The sequence below is a fragment of the Pteropus medius genome, unplaced genomic scaffold (assembly GCF_902729225.1).
Source record: "Pteropus medius unplaced genomic scaffold, Ma_sr-lr_union100, whole genome shotgun sequence".
In the NCBI taxonomy this organism is placed as follows: Eukaryota; Metazoa; Chordata; class Mammalia; order Chiroptera; family Pteropodidae; genus Pteropus; species Pteropus medius.
In genome coordinates, this window is record NW_024349797.1 from 22,854,552 (window position 1) to 22,867,489 (window position 12,938).

General features: G+C 50.9%; 1 protein-coding gene across 4 annotated transcripts in view; it reads left to right on the top strand.

The window, feature by feature from the left end:
- TECPR2 (tectonin beta-propeller repeat containing 2) overlaps nucleotides 1-12,938 on the top strand; it is a 71,449-nt gene that overhangs the window by 41,455 nt on the left and 17,056 nt on the right. For all 4 annotated transcript variants that reach the window (XM_039884270.1, XM_039884268.1, XM_039884269.1 and 1 more), the window contains 3 exons: nucleotides 15-104; nucleotides 1,545-1,778; nucleotides 7,215-7,363. In XM_039884270.1, the coding sequence (XP_039740204.1) occupies nucleotides 15-104; nucleotides 1,545-1,778; nucleotides 7,215-7,363 (473 nt within the window). The remainder of the gene's footprint in view (nucleotides 1-14; nucleotides 105-1,544; nucleotides 1,779-7,214; nucleotides 7,364-12,938) is intronic.

Sequence of the window (12,938 nt, forward strand, 5' to 3'; positions counted from 1 at the left end):
TTTGTTTTTTCTAGGCACTTACTGGAATAACGTGGTTCCCCGAGGGACAGCCTCTGCGACAAAGTGGGCTTTTGTGTTGGCTTCCAGCGCTCCCACAGAGGAAGGTTGGTGGGGAAAGGCAGTGCACAGCTGGCCGGCGGCCCCTGAGCCCCGTGGTCTGCCTGCGGCCTGGTCGGGGTGGGGGGCTTGACGGTGTGGACGTCAGAGACCAGGTGTGGCGGTATCACAGGCGAGTAGCCCTTTCTGGCTGAGAGCCTTGAGGCTGGGCAGGCCTGCGCAGGATAGAAGGACCCAGAGCGGTGAAGCTGAGTGAGTCTAAAGGTGAAGTGTCCTTCTAAAGGAGGGAACATACGATGTTGCCACCAGGGCCGGCAGCCAGTAACCCCTAAGCACCAGTCACAGGGCCATGGCGCAGCTTCTCTGGGCACCTTGTGAATTCTGTCACTGCTCGGCAGCCTCTTACCCTGCAGTCTGCAGCCCGAACCAGCCTGAGTCCCCAGTCAGAACTCACATTTCCTCCCAGAGCGTGGGGCCTGGAGCCAGGACAGGCAGCATGGCTCCCTGGTGGGCTGGAACCTCCCCTCTGGGGAGGAGCCTAGGCCACCACCCAGGACGCCCTGTCGTCCATGGTTCAGGGGAAGCAATTGGTTGATTCAAACATCAGCCCCACTAGGAAGTGGATAACGTGGTCATTGCAGTAAAGCGCTTTCTCGCCAGGTCCTCCCAACCACAGTTCTGAAGTCAGTGTGCCTGGAAAACCGTAGGTCGTTTCCTGAGTTTGGCACAGACTCATGTGGCAGCAGAGCGTGACCTGACCGCCGTGAGGCTGCCGACAGGCCGTTTGTCCCGTTGCCTCGGACTGCGCGTTTCGTTGCAGGAACTCACTGCACTTCGTGCGGCTGCTGCTGCTCCCTGGGGCTGCTGCTTAGATACCTGGCTACCTGCCATAGGTGGTCAGTGCAGAGGAATTTTTAACTCCAAAACATGCCTGGCCACACGCTTTGGATAACTCTTAGGTACATCGTGACCGAGGTTTTGACTTTCCGGAGGGTTATCTTCAGTTTAAACAGAAGCTGCTACACCTCAGGACTCTGAAAGAGGTGGCGGGAAGGGAGGCCGTAAGAGAGGCAAGAAGGGGAGGAGGAGGCTCTCGGGCCCTCCCCAGCAGCTGCCCCTCAGCGGCCCCCTCAGCCAGAGGGCGGGGCGGCGCCCCGGTCTGTCCCAAGGCCAGCCTCCAGGTCCCTGCTCCCTGCAGAGCAGTGACCAAACGCCAGTCAAAGGCCTCCCGGCCAGCACCGGGCACCCCAGGTCAGGGCCGCTGGGCCGGCATCGTAGCCTTCACAGCCCCACGCACCCCTGTTTCAGTCCTTCAGAATATCTCGGGCTCGGTTCTCACTAAGCGGCCCATCACAGGGTTTTCCTGACTCTGCCTTAAGGCACCGAGAGCTGCTGTCGCCTGGTGGTGAGTGAGCTGTCGGGCCATCCGCCCGCAGGCAGAGGCTGCCCATGTTTCCGTCAGTGACAGACATGACCCTTCTCCACAGGAAGCTCCTTGTGGCTGTGCCAGAGCAGCAAGGACCTGTGCCGCGTCAGTGCCCAGCACGCGCAGTCCCGCCCCTCCACGGTGCAGCTGCCGCCGGACGCCGAGATGCGGGCCTACGCTGCCTGCCAGGATGCCCTGTGGGCGCTGGACAGCCTGGGCCGGGTCTTCATCAGGACACTGTCCCACGGCTGCCCTGCCGGCATGCACTGGGCACGGCTGGACCTCACGCAGCTAGGTACGGCCGCCACGCGGGGGCCCTGGGCCCCTGGGTCAGCCTGCGGGGACTGCCGTGTGGCGTCTCGTGAAACGTGGGATGTCGGGAGGCTGGTGAGCCACTGTGCAGAGCGAACGGGCGTCCTCGCGTGGAGAAGCCTTAGGTGTGTGGGGTTTGGAGTCCAGGTGCAGCATGTCCGGGGAAGTTGCCCGCTAAACCCCCTGACGTCGTCCTGCTGGTGCAGCTGCTTTGCCAGTCTGAACGTGGCATGCTGCTCGGTGCCCCTTATGCCTGAAAGAGAGTGTGTCCGTGCCAAGATCAGTGATGTACTTACCTGCCCCCTCTGCAGCCGGAACGGGGCTCAGGCTGAAGGGGTGCTCCAACTCTCCCCCCAGCGCTCACAGAGCAGGCCAGGCAGTGTGGTGCATTCATAAATCATTCATGCATATTCCAAGGAGGAGCACAGTGGGATGAGCCCGCAGTATTAGCTTATTCTGCGGGCTTATTCTTGACTGCTCAGCTGCTTAGATGTGGCTGCTCTGCCACCTCAGGGTCTTAGGGACATACGGTTTCCCAGTCTGGTAAACTGACAACCAGAACTTTTTGTTTGTTTGGTGTGACCGAATTGTACAAAGTGTTTTTAACGTGTGAGACTTTAACCACGTGTACTCAGGAGAAAAGCGAGACGGGAGGAGGGAGAGCCGGAGGGCTGGTCGTCCACCTCCTCCCGGCAGCTCTGGCTGCGCCCGGCCACGGCCACTCGCCATGCCGTGGAGCTGGTCTCAGCCCATGTGGCTCCTACAGGGTACTATTGGGGACATCTTCACCCTTGCCCGGCAAGGCCCCCAAATGTCATACAGCTGGACCAAAGAAGCCGGTTGTTTTTCAACTAAAGAAGCAAGCTCTGTCCCGAAGCTAGGAATTTTCCAGGGTCTTCTCGATTATTTATGCTTTTGGCCTCACACTGTGTGTTTTGAACCGAATCCCCGCACCAGGGCGATCACTTTCCAGCTTTGGAGAGCATCTGCCAGCTGCTATTGCTGACGGTGACTGACCAGAAGAGGCTATGGCTGGTCATGGCCCTGAGTGCTGGCGCTGGGTGCCCTTCCTGCCCGCCCCGGGAAGCCTTTCATTTGTTCAGGGAGCCTGCTGGCCCGAGCTGTTTGCTCACAGCCCCCAGCCGGACCGGTTTGGGAGATGCCGCTCGTGCCTCCCAGAGGTGTGAAGGCCAAGGCCTGGTTTGTGCCTACCCCACTGCTGCATCTGGGGAACTTGGAGCCTGTGCTCCCTGGCATTGTCTGGGTCAGAAGCAGAGCCGGTCCCCTGGCCCCACCCCACCCCACCCACCCCGTCCCTCAGCAGACGCCATCACGCTGCCCTGGGTGTGGAGTGAGTGGCCTTGCGCCTGGCCCCACCCTGCTGGAACCAGCTCTGCCTGTGACCTCCAGGCTCCAGCCCGTGGCTCCCGCTCCCCTTCCAGCTCAGCCCGGTCCTCCTGGCAGCGTGCTCCTGCTCTCCGCCACCAGTCGTCCCATCTGACCTGTGCAGTTTGCACACGGGGGTGGGAGCCGTGCAGGCAGGGACCCCGTGCTTGGCCACGGCCATGCCCGTCAGGAAATGAAACGGTCAGGGAAAGTTGTTAATGTGTAACTCCATTTCTAAATAAGTCTGGCTGTGAGTTTCATTCCTCGCTACTGACAGATGAAACTGCCTCACGTGCGGGTACACGACGTCGTCACACCCACTTCATTAGTCCAGCTCCAAGTTGCCATCAGCCCGTCCAAGGCACGAGGCCAGAGATGCTGGGTTTATAAAGCTGTTCTGAGGTGTGGTTTACCTTCTTCTCTTCAGTTTGGCCTCCTCCTTACAAGTGTTCCGACAGTGAAAACACAGCACACGGAAGCCTGCGTTCCCGGTGCTGACAGCATGGTCTGGACTACCTTGTGCCAGCATTCACCTTGGGTTGTGCCAGGTCATTGTGTAAAGTCTGGAATGTCACTGGTCTCCTCCACATCGCCAACAGAAATTGCAATTTCAAGGGTGACTGTAGCAAAGCGTCAAGTCATGAACACGACCTTTACTTTCTCCTTGAAGATGTAGCATCCCTCTCCTCTGCCTCTGTACAAATTACCAAGTCGGTTGCTGCTTTGAAGTGAAATTAAGAGCATTCATAAATTAGATGTCTGACTGCTAAACCCAGGTACAGAGACAATGTAGAATTTGTGATTTATTACAATCCTAGTTTTCAGAAGAAAATTTGCATCATTTAGCAGATATTTAAGATACCCACAACATTTCATTTCGCAGTACATGAATATGCATTATGTCAGCCATGGGAATGTTTAGCAAAGTAATGCAGTTTGTAATTATAATTCATCTGGTCACAGCATCTGATGAGGAAGTAGCATCAGTCCATGCCTTTAGCTAACAAATGGGATTATATTCGATAATTTATGCAGAAAAGTATTTTGGAAATAGATGCCACTTTTTTTTTCTAAAATATAGGTTTAAAAGTAATCCTAAAGGGAAGATGTCTTATCTGTTGAATACAGTAATTAAAACTTTCTCTTTTTGGATGAGAGGGAAAAGCGAAACGGGGCGAAAGAAGCAGGAAAATCTCAGCGTGTCTGTCAGGTCGGTAGTGCCGCAGGGACAGACGCTGCTTTCCTGTTCCCGCGAGCTGGGCTCGTGACCTGTCCATCTTTTAGGGTCATTGTCCCCTGGGTGACAGCTCACTGATCCCACTGCAGTGCTCTGTGGCTTCACCATCTTGGTCACTGCAGCAGGGGACAGCTGAAAGGCCCTGTGCCGGCTCTTTCACGCTTCTGTTCAGAAGTGACAGGTCTGGTGATGGGGCCCCTCTCAGCTCCATGGGACCGCGAGAGCCCTGGCCTGTCTGGGAGGCAGCAGCCCCACCACCTGACCTGTCTTCCCTGTGGAACAGCATGCAGGTGGCCCGGGAGGCCCTCCGTGAGGTCAGAAGCTGCAGAAGAGTCCTCAGTTAGGCGTCGCCTTTGACCTGCCTCTCCAGTTCAGAATAAGCCAGTTTACAGGCTAAAGCGTGTACTCCAGCCTGTCACCTTTGCTCCGGAAGAGTGCTCTCCCCGTAGGACTCCGTGCCGATGGCAGCACCGTCGCTACGGCTCACTCTGGGAAGCCAACCTGCTGTGCTCCGTTACCGCGTAACTAGTCACGTGGGCAGCTGCTGCCCGTGCTTCCTGCCGGGGCAGGTCGAAGACTCCGACATAAAGCTATTTTTCAGTTGGCATTTGTTTCTCAACCATTTCTGGAATTTACTGCTGAAGCTACTTTATTTTGATTGGTACAGATCTTCTCATGTGTAACGTTAGAGCCCTAGCGAGTCCGTTTGAACTCCCCAGTAAGACAGTCTGTAAAAGATTAAGGAAGGAAAAAAATATGGTTAATTTCAGCATAAGACATCATCATCTTTGGGAAACGCACAAAGGAGTACTGAGAAGTTTTGTGTAGTGTCGAGTTAACACTTCTATGCTGGTAAACTGCAGACACTGGTTTCTTTAAGAGTTTCACATGCATCTGCCCTGTGCCCCAGCCGCTCCACTCCTGGGTATTGTTCGAGAAAAGCAGCGCGTGTTCACAAAAACTCATCTGCGAGAGTGATGCCAGCAGCTTCACTCCGAGCAGCAGAAGCGGAAGTGCCCGAATGCACATCAGCAGGCAGGCGGGCGACATACCCGTGGTGCTGCCATGCAGCTGAGTCGGCCAGCAACGCGAGGGACGCGGGGCCGAGGCTCACATACGTTCTCCTGAGCAAGAGCAGCCACAGCCGGCACGTTCCTGCACGGTGTGAGTGGACATCTTGACCTGACTGGACGCATCCGTGGTGATAGGAGCAGAGGGGACAGGGGGCACTTCTTGGGGTGATGAAAATGTTCCATAACGTGACAGGACGTGGGTTGCTGGGCGTATCCATCCATCTTCGCTGAACTGTGAGACCCGCGCACACCCTGGAGGTAGTGTCCCAGAGGTCACAGGTGGCTGGCGTGAAGTCAGGCTGGCCTGGCTCAAACCTCAGTCCGCCCTTCCCCGCCTGGCTTAGCCTCCTTCTCACTGTGGGATCTTGGGCAGACATCTTCGTGTCGAGTCCCAGTGGCCTCACATGTGGCCCGGGACCCTGGGACAGCAATCTGTGCCTCCCTGTGGCGGTCGGATGAGGTGTGGACGACCTGGCCGGGAGCCCGGCCAGCGGCAGCTGTTTCAGGACTGCCATCTGTTGCTTTTTGACAGACTGTTAATCAGATGTAGTTTCTCTTTATTGTTTGTTTGTCTGTTTTTATTATGGTGACATTGGTTAACAAAATCTAGTAAGTTTCAAGCGTACAATTCAACAGTAAGTCAATGTATTCCATTGTGTACACTGTCCATAGATAGATTTCTTTCTGTCACCACATATTTGACCCTTTAGTTTCTCTTTAGCCCATTTCCCATTTGCCCTGAGAATGCTCGCTGGCGGTAGAGCTAGCAGCTGCAGCATTTACCCCAAAATAACTTGCAGATTACAGTCTTAACCCCACCCCCAAAGTTTGCCGCGAAATATCTCACTTTTATTATTTTCTCATCACTCTGGTATATCGATAGTCTTTGGAAACAGATGACATCATTCTATTTCTAGCGTTCTGTTTTTAGCAGTGGTGTTTCCATTTATAAATATAGTAATTCTCGATCACTGAAAATGTCAAATCCTAGAAAACGTAGCATCCCTATGCGTGATGTTGTTCTCGAACCGTTAGCCGGAGATTCATTTGATGAACCTGATTTACAGAAACATTTCTGTTACGTTAAGACTGGAGACAAAGTCTCTTTAGAAATAACTCCAAGAACATTTTTTACATTTTATTTTCACATTGAAAACCAGTCAGATTTGCTTCAGCCTCAAAGAGCGTGTTTATGTAAAATTAAATGAACGCTGGCAGCGAGCTGCACGTTTTTTCCTAAATGGGCAACGGGTTAAAGGCCCTTTCCGTTTCCTTTCGTCCTAAAATCAGTTTACTCAACAAGGAGAAGTACAAACGGAAAAGCAAAGATTCGAGGAAGCCTAGTTAGTTCACCTTGAGTCCAAGATCACCTGTAGAGAAAAATTTCCTCTCCCCACATCCAGAATTTGCTCTTAATAGTCACGTGTCTGCTGGAGCTAACAATGGGAGCGGTCCCCGTGCTTGGTGGCTCAGGGCACGGTGCTGGCCGCATCTTGACTGCTTTCCCTGGGGCAGAGAGGGCTGCTGTGTGGCACTTGGCAGGTGACAGAGAAGCCAGAGGCCTCAGCGACTTTCCTGGGCTCGGATGTTCTCAAGCAACAGAGTTCAGCTGCCAGCGCAGCGTCATCTCTCCCTTTGCAGCGTGAAATCAAAGGTGGAGTAAACGAAACATTAGTCATTTTATGGTCATTAGAGTGTGTGCGTTTCCTTTATTTGTCCGCAGGAGCTGTGAAACTGACCAGCCTGACGTGCGGAAACCAGCACGTCTGGGCCTGCGATTCCCGGGGTGGCGTGTACTTCCGCGTGGGAACCCAGCCTCTGAATCCCAGTCTCATGCTTCCGGCCTGGATCACGATCGAGCCACCTGTCCAGGTGAGCACGAGTTACCTGATTCCAAGCGGCTCCACAGTGAGACAGCGCTGTCAGGAGGCTGTTGCTGCGGGGAGCCCGCAGCGGCCGAGGTCGTCCCCCCAGCAGATGGGGCTGGGCTGTGTGCCCGGTCATCGGCCTCCCAAACTTGGAATGTGATGTTTGTGGAGTTTAGAGCTCAGCAGATTATTAAAATTATCTGAGCCGACACTAAGTTTTCTTCCTCAAAATGAAAATATTTTGTTTCTAACTTTTTACAAAACGAGCATTTTTTTAAAGTCAGTTAAAATCTTGTCATAGAGATAATCTGTTGGTGTCGACATTTTGTGAGTGCCTTTGTTTTTATTCAAGAAACTGTTTCCCGTTCCCTATCCCCGTATTTTAGTTTGCAGTGTATTCTAAATGTTTTGGGGTTTTTTGGCCCTTGACTGTTCTACCACTCCGTCAGAAGCCAGAGTCTGATGATAGTGCGCTGTTTATTACCCTTAAAGACCTAAGGGTCCGGGCTGCTGTGCTAAGTGTGTTTCTGTTAGAATTTATCATTAGGGGCTGCGATTTAATGGGAGTTCTCTGCTCCACCTCCTGCTGGTGCCCATCGTGTGACTGTTGGAGGAGTCGTGAAGTTGCCACATGGAGAGGCAGCGGCGGGCCGGGAGTGGTTGGTCCTTGGACAGAGACAAGGAGGAAAGCGAGGGGTTGGGTGAAGGCCTGTGTTCGTGACTCTGCGCTTTGGGCAGCATGAACCCTCAGGGATGGGGCGACAGGGCGAGGGGCGAGGTGGGGGGCTGGGCACGAGGACCACCCACCTGCCCATCAGCCCTGAGGCCTGTGCTGGGACACCCCACAGTGGCACGGGAGTCGGGTCTGGAGTTGGTCACGGCCACAGGGAGGCTCCACGCGGCTCTTCTTCCTTCGCGGGGCTCCAGGGGGAGTGAGTGGGGTACTGTCTGTGACGACAACACTTCGTGAATGTGAAGGTGCTGTGCAGACGCAAGGTTACACATAGCACCTGGCAGGGGGAGTGTCCGGTCACTGGCATTGTCCAGCGCGGCTGGTGCACAGTGGCAGCGACAGGCAGGCCGGCTTAGTCAGTTTCATCACTGCTTGCAGACAAGGAGTCCTCACTGGACTCCTCTGGCGTGTCTTTGGCAACACCTTCCCTTTTTTCCTTCTGATAGCTTTGTATTATTTCCTTAGAGTTATAATGCACCCTTTTACAGTCTACAGCTCAGTAGCCTTTAGTGTATTCACCAAGTTGTGTACTTGGCACGACTGTCTAATTCTAGGCCCGCACACTCCCAGCCCCTGGCAGCCACGAGTCTGCTTTCTCTGTCTGTGCACTTGCCTAGTCTGGATTTGCCTGTTTCGTATAAACGGAATCACAACGTGTGGCCTTTCCCGTCCGCCATCCTTCACTTAGCATCCGTTTCCTAAGTTTACAGTTAATGGAATAGCGTGTGTCAGTACTTCATTCTTGCTTTTGACTGAATAATGTTCCATCATGTGGTTGGATCACACTTTGTTTATCCACCGATCAGCTGATGGACATTTGGGTTGTTCTATGTTTTGGCCGCTGTGAACATTCACGTACAAGTCTTGTGTGGACACGCGTTTCCAGGGCTTTTGGGTGTGCAACTTTAAGTGGAAGTGCGGAGTCACGTGGTGATGACGTGTTTAACTTTTTAAGGAACTGCCGGGCTGTTTTGCACAGCAGCTGCACCGTTTTACATTCTACCAGCAATGACCAAGGGTTCCAGTTTCTTCACAGCCTCACCAAAAATGTTTTCTTACCCAGTTTTTTTGTTCTAGCCATTCTAGTAGGTATAAAGTAGCATCTCACTGCGAGTTTGTTTCCAGTTTTGTTTTTTATGGGGCAAAAAATTTATTGAAACAGAAGAGATTAATTTGTATACTGTATGGGTTACTGAATGTCCCGATTTACAGTAGAACAGTCCCATAGGAAAGCTTATCTGATCCAGATTGGCACTTTTTACCATAATTTAGCTGGGTGTTTTTAAATCGAGATATAACTGATGTATACCATTACGTTAGTCTCAGGTGCACAACGCGATGGTGATTAGACGCTTGCATGCGCTCTGAAACGATCACAGTCAGTCTGGGCGACATTTATCATAATGTACAGCTGCAGTTTGTTCTCGTGACGGGAGCTTTTAAGATCACTCCCTTAGCAGCTTTCACATACGTAATGCAGTATTATTAATTATAGCCACTTGCTGTACATTATTGTATCCTCATGTCATGGTGGTTTCAATCTGCTCTCTTGGTGACTAATAATGTTAAGCATCTTTTCACGTGCTTATTGGTCATTTTTGTGGCTTCTTTGGAGAACTGTATATGCAAATGGTGTGCTCATTTTTAAGTTGGGTCGTTTGTCTTTTTTTTGTTGAGTCCATAAGACTCCTTTATGTATTCTGGATACTAGATCTTTATCAGATAGATGATTTACAAATATTTTCTACCATTCTCAGAGTCGTCTTTTCACTTTCATTATGGTGTCTTTTGCACAAAAGCTTTTTATTTCTATGAAGTCCAGTTTATCTATGTTTTTGTTTAGTTGTAGTGCTTTTGGTATGCTAAGAATCATTGCCTAATCCAAGGTTAGGAAGGTTTATACCTATGTTTTCTCCTGGAAGTTTTATAGTTTTAACTCTTAAATTTAGATGTTTGAGTCATTTGAATTAATTTTTGTATATGGTGTGAGGAAGGTGTCCAAATTCATTCTTTTACTTGTGGTTATTTAATTATAACAACACCATTTACTGAAAAGACTATTTCCTCATTAAATTGTTTCGACAGCCTTGTCAAAATCAATTGATCATAAACGTAAGGATTTATTACTGGACTCAGCTCTATTTCAGTGATTAGTATGTCTGTCATTATATCATACTGTCCTAATTATATGGTTTTGTTGTAAATTTTGAAATCAGAGAGTGACTTTTTCAAGATTGTTTTGGTTATGCTGTGTCCTTCATATATCCGTATGAATTTTAAGATCCATTTTTTAATTTCTGCAAAAAACGTCATCTGGGTTTTGATAGGAATTGTGTTGACTCTGTAGATCAACTAGGCGAGTATTGCCGTCTTAACAGTATTAAATCTTCCAATCCATGAACATGGGATATCTTTGCATTTATGTAGATATATTTTAACCTTTTTCAGCAGTTTCGTAGTTTTCAGAGTATACATTTTATACTACTTTCGTTAAATTTATTCCTAAGTTTTTTATTCTTTTGGATGCTTCATGAATGGAATTGTTTCCGTAATTCCATTTTCAGGTTGTTCATTGCTAGTATAAGTTTGTATGTTGATTTTTTTCTTTTTTTGCATGTTGATCTTATATCTGGAAATCTCGCTAAACTTGTTAGTTCTAATAACTTTCCTGTAGATTCTTTAGGGCTTCCTATATATGAGATTGTTTCCTATCTGGATGTCTTTTATTTTTTCGTCTTGCCCAATTGCCAGGGCTGGAACCTCCAAGTGGTGGGAGTGGACATCCTCATCTCGTCCCTGACCGCGGGAGAAGGCGTCCCGTCTCTCCCCAGTAGGTTTGCTGTCAGCCACGAGCTTTGGTAGGTGCCCTTTTTCAAGTCTGAGAAGCTCCTTCCTCTTCCTAGTTTACTGACTTTTTTTTATCAAAGAGTGTTGGATTTTGTCGAGTGCTTTTTCGACATCTATTGAGATGATCATGTGAGTTTTCTCCTTTATTAATATGATTTATGACATTGATTGACTTTGTATGTTGGACCACCTTTCATTTCTGGGATAAATCCTACCCGGTCAGGGTGTACAGCCCTTTGTGTGTGTTGTTGGATTGGGTTTGCTAGTGTTCTCTCGAGGACTTACGTGTCCATATTCATGAGGGAGATCTTTAGTTTTCTTGTCATATGTTTGTCTGGTTTTTGTATCAGGATAATGCTGGCCTTTTAGGTGAGTTGAGAAGTGTGCTCTTACGTGTTTTGGAAGAGTTTCTGAAAATTTGATGTCAATTATTCTTTAAGCATTTGATAGAATTTATCAATGTAGGCCTGGGTTTTTCTTAGTGGGTCGATTTTTTATTACTGATTCCGTCTTTTACTTGTTATAGGTCTATTCAGAATTTTCTCTTTCTTCTTGATTCAGTTTGAGTAGTTTAAGTCTTTCTAGGAATTTGTTAATTTATTCTGTTATCTAATTTCCTAGCATTCAGTTGTTCATAGGATCCCTTTATAAACCTTTTCATTTTATAAGTTGGTAGTTGTGTTCCTTCTTTCGATTCTGATTTTGGGAGTTCGCATCTCCTCTCTTCTTAGTAACTAAAGGGTTGTCCATTTCATTGATCCTTTCAAAAACCATCTTGGTTTTGCTGATTTGCTGATTTTTCTCTTTTTCCCCCTGGTTTCTTGTTCATCTGTTTCCACGTCCATCTTTATTTTTCCACACCTTCTCGTGCACTGTGATTTGCTTGCTAGTGCTTCGTCTGATAGCTCCAAGCAGTATTTGTCACATCCGTCATGCACCCGTGGAAGCACGCCCTGTCAAGGTGTGCAGGGGCCCAGCACGGAGTGCCGCCTGGGTCTCTAACGGCTGCTGGCTGGGAGGGCGAGGGCTGCAGGGTGGGCGGTGGTGAAGGATGCTCCCGAGCGGCTTGGAGCACGCACGTGCCTTGCCTCAGCCTTTTCCCGTCGGGCCAGCGTGCGGAGTGCGGGAGGCAGGCAGGCAGTGAGCCGCGGGCCACAGGGCCCCGGCAGCCCCGCCTCTGCTGGCTCCACTCAGCCAGGGTTGCGTGGAAGACCGCAGAAGCCGCAGATTCCTCCTCCGTTCTCCACTTAGAGTCTGGAGTAAGCTCTAGGAAGCAGCGCCGGAATCGGAGGGAGAAAGCTCTGCTCGGAGCCCTCTCTCGACTGTTGTGACCAGCAGCCCTGCCCAGTCAAGTGGCCAGAGGAGGACAAGCTCACGTGAACGGGCCTCGGCGCCGCGCTCAGACGGACGCGGTCGGGCTGAGCACTCCGAGGACTTCCGTCAGAGAGCACTCGGTTTCCCATCGGTCGGCTTTCCGCCTGCTGTAGGAGGAACTGTCTTCGTTGTGGAATTTACAGATACAAAATGTTTCTCAAGTTGGTTCCTTTGGGGGAAAAGATGAGGCTTTACATTGGCACCTCTTTGTATGGCGCCTCTCCTGGCACCGCTCTGCCCCCGGAGGTAGGCATCAGGGGTGCTTCTCCCCACTCGACAGAGGGAGCATGTTACTCAGGATGGTCGAGTGACCCCGTGAGTGACCAAGCCTCGGCGTGGACCCCGGCCCGCTGTCCCAGCATGGTCCACGGGAGCCGGGACGGACCACTTAGATACCGAGATCCAAAGTGACCTCAGGCACTGTTGCCGACCACTCACTCACCGTTCCATCTGGTCCTCGTGACCCCCGGTGAGTGGGCGTTCCTGGCTCCCCTCCCCACCCCGGAGAGAACCCTGGCTCAGAGATGATCATGAAGCTGCCGGAGGCCGCAGGTGGCGGAGCTGGAATCCAGGAGTGGGTCACCCCAACTTGGCGCTGAGGACCGAGCCTGGGCCGGAGCGCTGA